Raw genomic sequence first — 13,625 nt, 5'->3', positions numbered from 1 at the left:
GAGGATGGGCTGAGCCGGGCGGAGCGGGACAGTGCGCGGGGAGCCGGCGGCCACCGGGGTGCAGGGGCACCGCCGGCCCTAGGGGCAGCTCCCTCTCCTCGGCTGTAACTGCTGCCATGAGCCGCGACCCCCCCAACCCGTCCTCCCCACCCCGGGGGGGGAGCCCGGTCCGGCAACCCCTCGTCCCCTTGGACATGCTGCGTTGCCCATCCTGCCTCCTCCTCCTTTGGGAGCCGGTGACCGTGTCCTGCGGTCACTCTTTCTGCAAGCCGTGTCTCGGGGGGGCCGTGCCCTCCCGCTGCCCCCTGTGCCAGGAGAGGCTGAAACTGCTGGGCGTCGGGGCGGCGAGGTGCAACGTGGTGCTCTGCGGCCTCCTGGAGAAATGCGTGGAGCGGGAAAGCCGGCTGGCCTGGCTGGCGACACGCGTCCGGCACCGCCTCAGCCGTGGGGACGCGCGGGAAGCGCTGAGGATGGCCCAAAAAGGGCTCGAGTTGGGTAAGCATCACCGGCCCCCAGGGGCTGGCAGGGTGGGTTGGGGGGCGTGTGGGTGCTGGGTGCGAGGGGCCAGCTCTACGGCTGAGAGGAGGATGCGCAGGCTGTACTGTTGGAGCAGGCGGGTACCAACGTGGGTCGCTTTGTCCCAGCACCGCGGTGCCCTCTGAGCCTGCACGGTCCGGAGCTGGGAGACCTGGGAAGCTGGAAGTGTTGGAAAGGCAGGGCTGGTGGGGATGAGAAGGGAGCATCCAGCTGCTGGGTGTTTCTCCCATGTCCCATGTCTCTTGCCCGGGTGGCCGGGCAAGCCCCGCTGCATGTCCCAGCTGCCAGGGCCATGGGCAGGACAGGGCACACAGCTTGCGTCCCATCGGCCCCACGCTTCTGGAGTTAGAAAGCGGCTGGAAAGAGCAGCAAACGGCTTCTTGCGTCTTGCCACCCGGCGATATTTCAGGGTCAGAGAAAGAGCTCTGCCCGGGGGGCTGGCCATTATGTAAAGTGGTTGGGACTTTTCCAGTCCGGGACAGACACGTCCTCACCCCCAGAGCCTGGCGAGGACACAGCCTTGGCCGAGGTCCTGTGCCAGCCCCGTGGTGCAGGGCAGCCCTCGGTCCCCTTCTGCAACCGGCTCTGGCGAGACGTTTGCCTGCAGGGTCAGGATCGGGCCCGGGGCGGGGGTTGATCTGCTTTAATGTGTGGCTGTAAGTGGATTTCTTGGAGAGTAATGCTTAAATAAAAGGGGTTATACAATGCGTCTGGAGCAGGGGGTTGGGGCGGTGGAGGCCCTTTTCCAATGGCGTTTCTATGACAGCAGTCAGCTCTCCTCCCGCGGCGCAGACACTTATTCATCGCCCGCTGCGAGACAAGTGCCAGAGGTTCGGGGTATGCCTGGAACCAAAGGGCCGAGCAGGCTGGCCGATCCTGGTGTTGGCAGCAGAAAGCAGGTCCCTTTATGCAACCTCCCGAGGCGTCTGTCTCGTACCCTGCGCGCCCGTCCTTCAGCGCAAACGCACGTGCGTGGTTCTCTAGTACTATTTTCCTTATCGGCAGGCTTTTGTCTGATTGGGCTGTACAGTTATATATCTCTTTTGAAAAAGCCTCTGTGAGTATAAAGAGGAAATATTGCAAGCTTTGTCCTTGGTTTTCCCTGCACGCTCTATTCCCCGAAGGACAGGGGAAGTCCGGCTTAGGGCAACGAGGAAATTACAATCACAGCCGCAGCTCCCGTCAACCTGCACTTGCTGGTGCGGCTCAGGCTCAGCCCACGTGGGTGGTGCTTTCGGGACGTGTTTTCCAACTCCTGCAGACTGTTTTCAGGCTGCACAACTTCTTACGGGCTCCCCTTTGCTTTCAAACATAACCACTGATAAATGTTCGACCCATGAGAATGTTTTTTTTTTTGGTGTGGTTCAACATCGCACTGCGGGCCAGTTTGCAGTGCCCTGCTCAGCCCAGCCTGCAGAACAGCTTGCTTTGCTTGGGAGAAAATAAATTGTCAACTTTTTATCTTCTGTTTTTCTAAGTGAACAAAATAAATGCACTGTTACGCGTAACACAGGAGGCCTCCCTACATGCCTGGAGCCGGGAGGCTGGGGAGCGCTATCAGTCACTCATCAGCTGCCGGAGCCGCCAGCTGGCTTACGTCCCTAATGTCTAATGATATCATAGATCAAAAATAGCTGCAGCAGAAGAGAAATGCAGAATTCATAGCCCCATTTTACACATCTTTCTTTTGCCAAATCAGTTGCTTTATTGCTGGGCTGTGCAAATGTTTGGATGGGTTTGCCCACATGGAAAATAAGCCTCTAGACTTTGTACCCATTTGTTCATTCCTACCTGTCGTTAGGGGCTGGAATATTTCGTCTCTGGACGTGTACTTGTGGAATGGGGTACTGAGCAGCAGGTTCCCATGCTTCCTGACTTGAGCCCTAAGGTCCTGGCTAACACTATAAATGAAAATAAGCTCTGAGGGCTCACACGTTGCCCTGCTGCATAGCTCAGCGTGGCCAGTGCAGCCTTGGTACAGGAGCGGCTGGGCGCTCTGCTGCTCTCCGGGTCATGGTGGCACCAGGTAGAGAGCAAGGTCTCCCTGTGCTCCGCGCTGGGAAAGGGGGACAAGGAGGCAATAGCCACGGCAAAGCTTCCTCCTCCGTGATAAGATGTGGCGGGTGCCTGGGCAGATCGGTGGGCACTGGGCACGGTGACAGCGGAGGCAGGCAGGGGTGCGGGCAGATGCTGGCTTCCCGTGCCCTGCTGTCATGGGGCTGCTAGTCCGGACCTGCAGTTTGCTGGCAGAGCTGCATCAGCGCCGTGTTTGAACGGGGGCAGGAGGAAAGGCTGCCGGGGTTGGGAGGACGGGGGACATCAGCAGCAATGATGTCTCCTGATGATCACTGATCGGCTGCCAGCCGGGACCCTGGACCTGGCTCGCCCCGGAGGGAGCTGCTGGCCCTTCAGCAAGGTGATGTTGCCCGCGCTGCTTTGCCGCTGTAAATGCAGCACCAGTGGCTGCAAATGGTGCCTAATTTATGATGCAAGGTTAGCCTCAGAGCTAGCATCCTGCAGGGCCACCACACGTGCTACCTGTACTGGACCTACCATTGTCCCACGGGGAGCCGGGAGCCAGCGGGGACCTGCGTGACACCGGAGGTGTCCCCAGAGGGGCTGGGGAGCAGTGGGACCCTGACCCCAGCCCTCAGCAGCCATTGGGTGATGCTCAGCACTGCGGGGGACGCAGGCCTGTTGCCTTAGCTGGAAAGCCAGCACAGCACTGGATGTAGGTCACCTCCACGGCACGCTGTGATATAACGGGGTGGGTCTGGGAATCTCTGCAGTTCAAACCCACAAACATTACCACACCTGGTTACTCCATGAGTGTGGGCTTTTGAGGTGCTGCTTGCTCGTACTCCCTGACATCCCCCACCCCAATTGCCCTGCTGGCAGTGCTGGTAGGAAGGAAGGTCTTTATGGGGTTTCCTTGAGGCAGAAGAGAAGAGGGTCTCACTGCCTGTTATTTAGGAGCAGGCAGGAGTGTGTGGGGTGCCCAGCACTGTGACGCTTGGGAGCTGTGTCCCCCCCACTGCTGAGATCACATCAGTGACATCTCGCTGACAAGGAGCTGGATGCTCAGTTCTCTTCCTCCATTTTGGGAAATCTCAGCCTTTTCTCATACTTGGAAACCCCGAGTCACATGTTGGGGGCAGATCCTTGCACCCCCCTGGTTTCTCCTCTGCCCTGGCAGCCAGGTGGGTCCAGGAGGCTCCCTGGTGTTTTGGGAACTCAGGTCTCTGTAGCTGCAGGCTTGTTCGGTAATGTGTTATTGTGGCTCTGCTGGGTGAATCACATTGTGGACCCTCCCATGACAACAGCCCCTGTAAGGACTACGTGTATAGTACAGCCGTTTTGCTGCGTCCCAGAAGGATGGATGAGAGCCCAGATCCCAGCATGGCTGAGTCCCAAGGCAGTGGTGGGGCCCCTTGGCTGAGGGCGTTCGGGGGAGATGGGGAAAAACAAAGGGAAGAGCCTCCAAGAGTTTAAAACTAGATATTCAGCGGGAATAACTTGCTTGCAGAGACTTACGAGGCCAGCGATTCCTGTGCATTACACTCCCCTTATCACACCTCCTTTCCCATCATTGGAGCGCCTGAGCTGACTGCGCTCAGCGCAAGGCAGCGGCGCAGAGGCTGTCCCACCACGGTGGCATCTCCCTGGCCTCGTCCAGCCCCACTGCATCACCACAGACTCATCACATGAGTGACGATATTTCTCTTTCCAGCCCCAGATTCCAGCTCCCTGCGGCTGTGCCGGGCAGAGGCATTTGCGGCGCTGGGGCAGCACGCGCAGGCACTGGAGGACCTGGATGCTGTGTGCACGGCTGAGCCTGGACAGCACGAGGTGAGCGGAGGCCCCATCGACTGGCTGTGCTTCGAGCCAAATCTTACTGTATGGGAGCAGTTTCCCCCTTTCCTTGAATTCTCCAAGCCATTGCATTCATCCTGCTCAGCAGTACACTTGTCAGACCCATTAAGTTGCAAATGCAGGCTGCAAGCGCTGCGTTGCACTAATGGGAGAGTCTGGCGCTGCATCTGTCCTTGCTGGCGTGCAGGCGGTGAGGGCACGTAGCCGTGCTGGTGTGCAGGATTGCAGCTGGGGGCTTGGGAAAGTGTTGGCCAAAGGCTGAGCTGCCCTTGGAGAAATCAGCCCTGGGAGCTCGCTTGCTGATTTGTGAAGTGCTCCTTTGCAATAGTTTTGTGGCTTCAAAGGCAGAAGCCCTTGACTCCTCTAGGTCTCTGTAGGGTTTGTTTGCTTGGCTTTTGCAACTGCTGCATTTTGGGAGAGTCCTGTTTTATGGGTATCTGGCGGGTGGACCTGTCTTTTTTAGACAAGTCTGAGCACGGGAGCAGCAACATATCTGGGTGCTTTGGCCGGGGGTGGGAGCAGGCAGGAGGCTGGAGGGAGATTCCCTTGAGGCTCAAATGGGAGCTGAAGGGGCACGTGCTCAGCTGGTCACTGTCTCATAGTCACCACAGGTTTTTCTGCTCTGCAGGGCTTTTTCAGGAAAGGGAAGGTGCTTCTGGAGATGGGACAGAGAGCTGAAGCCCTGCTGGCGTGGGAACACTGCCTGACACTCAGTCCCCATTTCCACCCTGCTCGGAGAGAGATGGAGAAGGTACGTGGGCTGTACTGTGGCAGGGTCCTGTGCCCTTGCATCACACAAGGAGATGCCTTTGTCCTCTGAAGGACTCTAATCTATCACGGTTGTGCTGCTCTGGCCAGCAGTGGGATCAAGGGAAGTCATGTCCTGGTCCAGGAGCCTTCCCATCCCTCTGATGCAGATTCACCCGTAAAGAGAACTCCCCTTCCTCAGTCCGTATCTTCAGGTCTCAGGCTTTGCAGGGTTTAGATGCTGACATGGCATGAAGTGGGCTTTGAGGCAGCATCAGTAGTTACCCAAGGCAAAGCAGCCAGGCAAAAGCTGCCACTGAAGAGCCGGTGTCTTTTCTGCAGATGATTTCAGGCCAGCACCCACCCGTGTACCAAAATCACTGTCACCAGTGGGGCCTCCAGCAGGGAGGGGACTTCATGCCATGAGTGGACACTTGCCCTCCAGGAGGGAAAGGGCAGGGGAATGGGGAATGACCTTGTACCTCCCACATCTCACTCCCTTCCTGTTCTTTATGGGTGATGGAGAACATGGCTCCCAGCCCTTAAAATACACTGTTTTGTTTGCTGCCTCATGCTGCTTTCTTCCTTTCGTGCTAAGGCATTTGTTTGACAGAGAGCTCAGCCAGTGCTGAAACAAGTAACCCCGATGTGCCCTGCAGCGAACAGGAGGCTGCTCTGGGGAAAGAGGGAGCCTGGCAGCCCACCCACCTCCCTGCTTCCTTCTCCCAGCACCCCCCGAGCCCCACTTTCTACTTGCAGATCCTCATGCAAAAGGATGCTCCTCAGCCACGCACGGCTGCTGCACGCCAGGGTGATGCTCACCGGGGCTCAACTGGTCCCCAGGTTGATGGAGGGAGCCCTGCGCTCCCGTCGTCTTCTGCACAAGCTCAGGTAAGAGGGCCTGCAACAATCTGAGTCTGCGATGGGACTTAATGTCCCTCTGGGAAATCCCAAATTGGGGTTTTGCAATGATGGGAAAGGAGAGGTGATAAGGGGAGGCTGTGCAGTACCGTAGCCATGTGTGCTGGGATGAGAAGCTGCAGGTAGTGGAGGGTGGGAGAGCAAAGACACTGTCGGAGCTGATGTTGTGGGGCCTGGGGAAACAGAGGAGGCTCTTTCTGTCTCCATTCCTCTCCCAGTTTTATTCTGCAATACTTCTGGTAAGATTTTAGGCTCTTATTGTGTTTAAAACACCCAAGTTGCACCACATGCAGAAAAAAGAAAAAAAAGTCAGTTTTAATGTTTTTTTTCATCCAAACCCCACATTTGAGAACAATTCAGACCATTAGCAGCTATTAAGGAAGGCTGATCTTTTGCTCTTTGCCTTCTAAAGACTAATTTGGCAGGTTTGGAGAGAGGGGGAAATCAGAAAAAATGGGCTCAGATACACCCGAGTACCAGGTGGTACATCTGGACAGAGTAAACCCATGTAACCGTGAGATGAACAGGAATGTCTGAAGGCCACGCTCCTGCTGTCCCGCAGATGCAAGATGTTAATAAACAGCAACACACCAGAAAGCCTCCCGGTGCCATTGGGCTCGGTGGGACAGATGGGGCTGTGCATTCGAAGGGAGAAGAGGTTTTGGGCTTGATTTTGTCTTTGCTGTGCCTAGGATCAGGAGGGAGAGCCGGTGGATGGCAGAGGGGACGCTGGGTCTGAGCACGGCCAGGGGACAGCCACCCTTTCCGAGCCGGGGCGACGGCGAGAACCACAGACTTCAGCAGAGAGACAGGGCCAGTGGTTGGTAGGTGAGTGTCATCAAAGGTACCGAAACGTCATCTCATGCAAAATGCTTGTTTAAAATCCATTTTGGCGCTGAAAACTTAGTGTTTGCGCTGTGTGCCAGACATCCCAGGGGCACACGATGGGGCAGCTCTGGCCAGCACATTCGCCGCTTCTCATGCACGCGAGGAGGATCCGATCTTCCTGTGTTGAGCTGGTGAACTTACACCAAACTTTTGGGTCTAGCTTGGTGAAAAGTTCTTGGTAAAGCCAGACATCACTTGTTCCCTGTGTGGAGTCAGGGAGAGGCTTCCTTTGGTTCCCAGGTGTTTAGATGGGTTTAGATTTAGATTAAATTCCCTTGCAAGGGGCATGGCGTGCCATGTGTTGGGGGAAGCGGCACCTCCATTGGCATTAACTTGCCATCAGCGTCCAGCCAGATGGCTGCCTCGTACCTGGGTTTGCATAAAGCGGTGATGATGACTCCTGGCAGGTCTCCAGAGACCTCCATCTGGGAGCTTCTTAGGTCACTTCACCTCCCAGTGCCTCAGTTTCCCTGCCTGCAGAAGGAATTAGGGAGATACCACCTTCCTTACCAAGTACCATGAGACCTGCTGATGTAAAAGCTATGGATGAACACAGATGGGTCAATAGAGGGGTTTATGTCGCATTTTCACTATTTAAATTGGGGGTCGTCTTCTCTTTCCTTCTCTTTTGCCACTAGATAACGAAGAGGAAACAGCAGCAGCAAAGTGTACCCAGCTGTGCCTCGGGGAGCTGCTGAGCATATCTGACTTGGAGTGTTCCCTCTGCATACGGTAAGTTCTCCGATGGCAGAGCTTTCAGGATGAAGAATTAGCACCTGCTGGGTTTTCTTTCCTGGTGTGGATCTTTCTTCACATCTTAATAGCAAACTCAGTGCCCAATACTGCTGAAACGCAGGTTTTGGGAGAGATAAGAGGGGAAGACAGAGGCGTGCTTTGCCCTGCCAGGCTGTAAGAGCTCAGATCGCCCTGTCTCAGGGCTCACCATCGTTAGGTTTGTATCGCTTGGGACGTACGTGTGAAGGTGGGGATGTTCAGCGGGGTCAGAGACTGAAAGCGGTGGTTGCCCTTTGTAGCTGCAGGCTGGAACAGGAAGGTGTTGCCCCAGGGAAATACCGTCCGTGATGGGGATATTGCAAACCCAGAGGGGAGCATTTCCGAGCTCTGTGCCTGCTGGAGGTGGAAAAGGAGACAGGGTAGAGGCTGTGTCCGTCTCCTGAGTCGGTGGCTGGAGAAGGGCTGGGTGCTGCCACAGGGCATGCTGAAACCAGGCTGTTATTTCTGGTGTGTCCTAGGACCTCAAGCAGTTGTGCAAGTGGCTGCTGGCAGAGGGCTGGGTGTTGCACCGCTTGAACTTGCAAGATGGTCAAGGTCTCCTGTGTGGCGACTTTTTCCAGGTCTGGGCATGGCACAGGGGAATGACACAGGGGAGGGAGAGCTCAAGGCTGTATCTGGTCCAGATGAGGTGAATTTAGGTCTCTTCTGAGAGAAGGGAAGCATAATGCACAGGAGGAGTCGGGGCTCGGTGCTGAGCAGGACTTTCCTGAGTCCTTCATTTCATTTCTGATTCTGGAGCCTCCTGTGAGCAACCCGAGTGCTTGCTGCTGGCTCTGCTCTTGGAGCAGGGGAGAAGGAGGCGCTTTCCCATCGCTGCCTTTTGGGCTACACACCACTGTGGGTGTCTGGGGAGCCGCAGCCCTGCCAGGACCAAGGGGTGCCCTGTGTGTACTGATGGGGTCCTTGGGGACCCCACAAGGCTGGGGAGCAGTGCTCAGGCCTGGGACAGTTCTCATCTTACATCATTGTGCAAGTCCAAAAGTCTGAGCCCAGACTTCTAATTAAAGGAATAAGTCAGTTAGGAAATTTCCATTTAATTAACAGGAGTTATGAGCAAAACTTAGCCAATGCAGCTTTAGTAAAGGTGAGTTTCATAGCCATGGGCTGCCAGGGCTTGGAAAACACAGTGTGAATAGTTTTCCGTGACATCGCATCTCTGCAGCATCGCTGTCTTCAGTGCAAAAGACTGGTGAAGGCAGCAGATTTCCCTTGAAATGGTAGGAGAGGACATGGGAAATGTCTTGTTCCTGCTGGAAGCAAAATCTCTTGCTCTTAGCAAGGTGATTCAAGGAAGATGCAGGTACAAGGCTGTGGATAGCCAGAAGCTGCACCCACGGCTTTGCCCACCAGCCTGGGCCTCTGCAGGACCCTGAGTGCTTTGTGGGACCCTTGCACTGTGGAGCTGAGACCAGCCAGGGTTTCCAAAGCAGGGTGCTGAGCCAGGCCTGGGGAATGACAGCTTTGAGGGCACCCAGCCCTGCGAACAGATGCTCTGCGAAGTCTCTCTCTGCTGGGCTTACCTGTGCTCCTTCCCCCATGTTGCTCTCTGTGGTCCATTGACTTTGGTCTCTTTGCAGGATGTTCTTCGAGCCGGTGACGACGCCGTGCGGGCATACCTTCTGCAAAGAGTGCCTCGAACGCTGCCTGGACCATCGGCCCAACTGCCCTCTCTGCAAACAGAGCCTGAGAGAGGTGAGGACATGTGTCCTGTGGGATGGAGCTCGAGGGAGAGCTGGGCACCGGCTCCGGCTGCCAGCAGCCTGCCCAGGGCTGGGGTGGGAAGGTGCGATGCTCTTACGTTAGCAGCTCCCTGGCACGGCGGTGTCAGCTCCACTCACATGGGAATGACCAGACAGTTGATAATTAAGACCAAAAGATTAATTTCCACAAGATGCCACAGCGATTTAGTGAGATTGTAAACAGGACTGCAAGGGAGAGAGAGAGAGAGAAAGAAAGGAGTGAATGCTAATTGCTTTTAAAAATGGAAATGGATGGAAAACCTGCTAGCCTGGAGATTTGATTTAATCTTTAATGAAAAGGGATTCGGATGAGACCATCAGGGAAATTAGGTTGTCATACAAGGACTGCATCACTGTCAGAGACAGGACGCTGCACTGGATGGGCCCTGGGTCTGAGCTGCGTCTGGAGGTCTCGGTGGAGCTGACATCCCGTCCTGCTAGATGGCTCAACATCCCCTGATCGGTTTTATCCCTGACTTTCTCTGATCTAAAATTACCCTCAGCTCCAGTAAAAGTGAGCATGATACAAGCCCGGCAGGACCTCAGTGCTCCCCCCCCCGCTCTTCTCCAACCTACTTCTGGGTGTAATTTCTTTTAGTACCTGAAGGCTGGAAGCTACAGCCCCACCGTGCTGCTGCAGGACATCATGCTGGCCACCTTCCCCGCACAGCTGGCCGAGCGCCGGGAGCTGCACCGGGCTGAGATGGCAGAGCTCTCCAAGTAAGCAGGGACCTGCTCTGGCGTGTGCACGTGTGTGTGTGTGTGCATGGGGGCCAGGAGGGGCTCCGAGGGGGCCGTCCACACCACACACTGTTGCTCTGGCTTGGTTCTGCTCAAGTGATGTCTGTCCCACTTCTAGGGCCACGTTACAGCAATGCCGGGTGGGTGCAGACGTGTCCCGTGGGGCACCTGGGGATGAGGGAGCATGTCTTCAAGGAGCTGGTTTGTGGGCAGAGTCTGTCCTTGGGCTTTTGGTGAGCCAAGTGGAAGCTCTGGTGTTGCTCTGCACTGGAGCATCGCTTCCTGGAGTAAAGGACAGGTCTGGTTTGAGAAGTGGTCATGGCACAAGCTGATGCAGAGCCCTTGGGATGGGATTTGCTCTGGGAGGTTTCATAGTGGTCTCTCCTCCTGTCCCTCAGCCTGACCAAGAACATCCCCATCTTCGTATGCACGATGTCCTTCCCAGGCATCGCCTGCCCGCTGCACGTCTTCGAGCCTCGCTACCGCCTCATGATCCGGCGGTGCCAGGAGACCGGCACGAGGAGGTTTGGCATGTGTATATATGAGAATGGGAAAAGGTAAGCTCCTGGGCAAGGTGGCTTCCCTCTGCCCCGGCTGATTTGCCCCTCTCTGCCCCAGCCCCAAATGTCTAAAATCCCAAGTAGTTTGGAGAGGAGGAACCAGGTGCAATTTCCTATCCCACCGCACCCCGCAGATAAAATCAGCAGGGAGGTGATGCGTTCTCCACACAGCAGAGTGAAACGGGATCTTGCTGCCTCCTGGCATTGCCACCAGCCAGGCAGGGAACGGGGCCAGCGCTGGAGCTGGGCAGAGCCAGCAGTGGCAGTTAAATACGATGGTCTGGGAACAGCTTCTGGCTCAGGATGTCTCTGAGCTGCATGGTTCCCTGGCCATGTCCTTCAGCTCCTCTTAGTGAGCACTTTAAAATCGCTGTATTTCTCAAACTCTGTCCTTAACAAGCTGCAGAGGATACTGGGCTAAATGGGCTTTTGTTTGGTGCAGTGTGGCCATCTTTATATTCCTGGTGGCACTTCCAGATCTCGGGTGGGCTCAGTCTCCAGGCTCCTAGCCCAAGTACTTTGTTAAATACCTGTATTTACATGACATATCCTCCCTGTGCTCCAGTCCTGTTCAAGTGAAATAAGATAAATAACATTTTCTGGGCTTTGGGAGGATGTCTCTGCAGTGGATGGTGTCTTCAGGACCACTAGACATCAGGGCAGTATGAGGACCCAAATCATTTTGGTGTAAGGCAAATCCAGGGGAGTATGGACAGGGTGCTCGCTATTCCCTCCCCTCTTACAGCAAGTGATAACTCAACAGTGTTGAATGAATCTCTAAATTTGCCCACTCCCAGCCAGCTTGTTCCTGGGCCTTTTCCTCCTTGGAGGTGGTGCCTTCGGGAGAGGCAGCTCTCCCACCACCAGCATCCCAGCTCAGCCCCTCTTTTCTCTCCCTGGCTCTCTCCAGTTTTGCTGACTACGGCTGCATGCTGGAGATCCGGCAGATCGAGCTGCTGCCGGACGGGAGGTCCTTGGTGGACACAATCGGCAGGCGGCGGTTCCGGGTGCTGAGCCGTGGACACAGGGACGGCTACAACACCGCCGACATCGAGTACCTGGAGGACAAGAAGGTGAGGGCAGGGTCGGGGCAAAAGTCCCCGCTGCCGTGGGACAGAGCCTCCCCACGGACACCTTCTGTGTTCCTCTTCCCTCCACGCAGGTGGCCGGGGAGGAGCTGCAGGAGCTGCAGTGCCTGCACGAAAGCACCTACCGCTTGGCTCAGCGGTTCTGCGAGCACGGAGACCTTGCCTCCAGGCACATTTTCATGCAGCATGGACCGCTGCCGGAGAAGGAAGAGGACATCCAGGTAATGCCCCGAGGGAAGAGATGCTCTAAATAGGGAGGGTGGCTCACCCCCAAGATGAGCAAACAAACCCTGGTTTTCACTCCCGTTACCAGCTACAGCATCTCTCACTCAGAGAGATGGCAGGGCTTGCTTGTTAAAACTGTTTAATGTTTCTTTATGGTTTTAAACTGTTGTTGGAAACTGAGCACTGAGTTTTAAAAGCTTTCCTGGAGTCCTTTCCTAAATGAGAACCAAGAAACTGAACCGTCTGCATTTGAAAACACTTGGGCAAAGAAAAAACAAACCAACAAATGGGCAAAGAAACAAACCCCACAGCTCAGCAACTCTGTGGTCTCCTTGCTCATTGTGTTCCTTTGAGACAGCCATAGCTGGCCAGAGGAGAGGAGCTAAGAGGGCAGGATCCAGTTTGCTTATTAGATTGCTCTGACAAATTCAGATTCTGGAGAAAAAAACCCAAATCCCAAAATTTAGTTTTCACTCCTTTAAGAAAGTGTTTCCTGTCTAGATCTTAACAAATATGCTCTTGCTGGCTTGTCCCAGGCTAAGGCTGTCCCGGCCAGCAGTTGCATCAACACTGTGCTCACAATTACAAAACAATTTGTCCTCCTTCAGCTGAATCAAGCGTTTGCCTCTTATTTTAGCTCAGGTTTTAAAAAAGCCGGTTTACAAAAGCACTGCCCAGCGGTTGTGCCTGCCTGGCCTGCACCTCGCCTCTTTGAATGGTGAGAAGGCAAATGCCCCAGAAGACGCCGACCATGCAGGATTTGGCTGCGCTTACAAAAAGCATTGCCTTAAACAAGGAAACGCACAAGATATTTCTTTGTCTCTTTAGCATAGACTTTTTCCCGGTTACATCTGTGTCTGGAGACTCCCTGGGGAATGCTTGTCTGGAAATTAAATTAGTTTATCCAGCAATTTTGAGCCTGGACAGACAACAGGGCCATTCAGAGGAATACCTCAGCCAAAGCTGGCATTGCTATCCTGACAAGAGCAACTCCTTCCCATCAGCGATGCCGCCCAAAGGCCGACGCGTTCACCTTGCAGTTCCCGACACGGAGAAATCTCTCCTTCTCTCCCCTCCAGGCTTCGGCAGACGGCCCGACGTGGTGCTGGTGGCTCATCTCCATCCTGCCCCTTGACCCGTCCTACCAGCTGAACCTCTTCTCCACCACCTCGCTGCGTGCCCGCCTCACGCAGCTGCAGCGCATCCTCGCCGCCCTGCTGCAGCAGCCCCCCGCCAGGCACCCCCTGCCCGAACGCAGCCCCCGGGGCCGCGTCTGAGCACCCCCCCCGGCCCCTGCACTCTCTGCAGGGGAGACCTTCACCCCTTTGGGTTTCTCTTATGTGTTGCTTCATGGGTTTGTGTGTGGTTTGAGCCCCCCCCCCCCGCCTCTACTTCCCGAAAGCGACCTCAGCGATGAGCTGGGCACCCTCTGACCGGCACGGTGGGGCCGGTGCCGCACCGGCAGCGACACTGCACCGTCCACACCACCTCCGGGAGCTGCTCGGTGATAC

At 55.6% G+C, this 13,625-nt stretch overlaps 1 protein-coding gene across 1 annotated transcript; it reads left to right on the top strand.

Annotated features, from left to right (window-relative positions):
• The first annotated feature begins 116 nt into the window (after positions 1 to 116).
• Positions 117 to 13,391, top strand: LOC104839091 (LON peptidase N-terminal domain and RING finger protein 3-like). The gene is made up of 10 exons (XM_010579212.1): positions 117 to 495; positions 4,268 to 4,434; positions 6,771 to 6,906; positions 7,605 to 7,698; positions 9,339 to 9,453; positions 10,099 to 10,220; positions 10,640 to 10,798; positions 11,712 to 11,874; positions 11,964 to 12,110; positions 13,194 to 13,391. The coding sequence occupies exons 1-10, from the start codon at positions 117 to 119 to the stop codon at positions 13,389 to 13,391; spliced, it is 1,680 nt and encodes a 559-aa protein (XP_010577514.1).
• Positions 13,392 to 13,625: the final 234 nt, after the last annotated feature.

Source organism: Haliaeetus leucocephalus, unplaced genomic scaffold (genome assembly GCF_000737465.1).
Source record: "Haliaeetus leucocephalus isolate CR32 unplaced genomic scaffold, Haliaeetus_leucocephalus-4.0 Scaffold656, whole genome shotgun sequence".
Lineage (NCBI taxonomy): Eukaryota > Metazoa > Chordata > Aves > Accipitriformes > Accipitridae > Haliaeetus > Haliaeetus leucocephalus.
This window is presented reverse-complemented; position numbering and strand designations above follow the sequence as displayed.

Bases quoted from the DNA above. Each gene is read 5' to 3' on its own strand.
- LOC104839091 (XM_010579212.1), top strand. From the start codon at position 117: ATGAGCCGCGACCCCCCCAACCCGTCCTCCCCACCCCGGGGGGGGAGC. The intron at 7,699-9,338 runs GTAAGTTCTCCG...GTCTCTTTGCAG, and splicing joins GAGTGTTCCCTCTGCATACG to GATGTTCTTCGAGCCGGTGA. The intron at 12,111-13,193 runs GTAATGCCCCGA...TCTCCCCTCCAG, and splicing joins AGAAGGAAGAGGACATCCAG to GCTTCGGCAGACGGCCCGAC.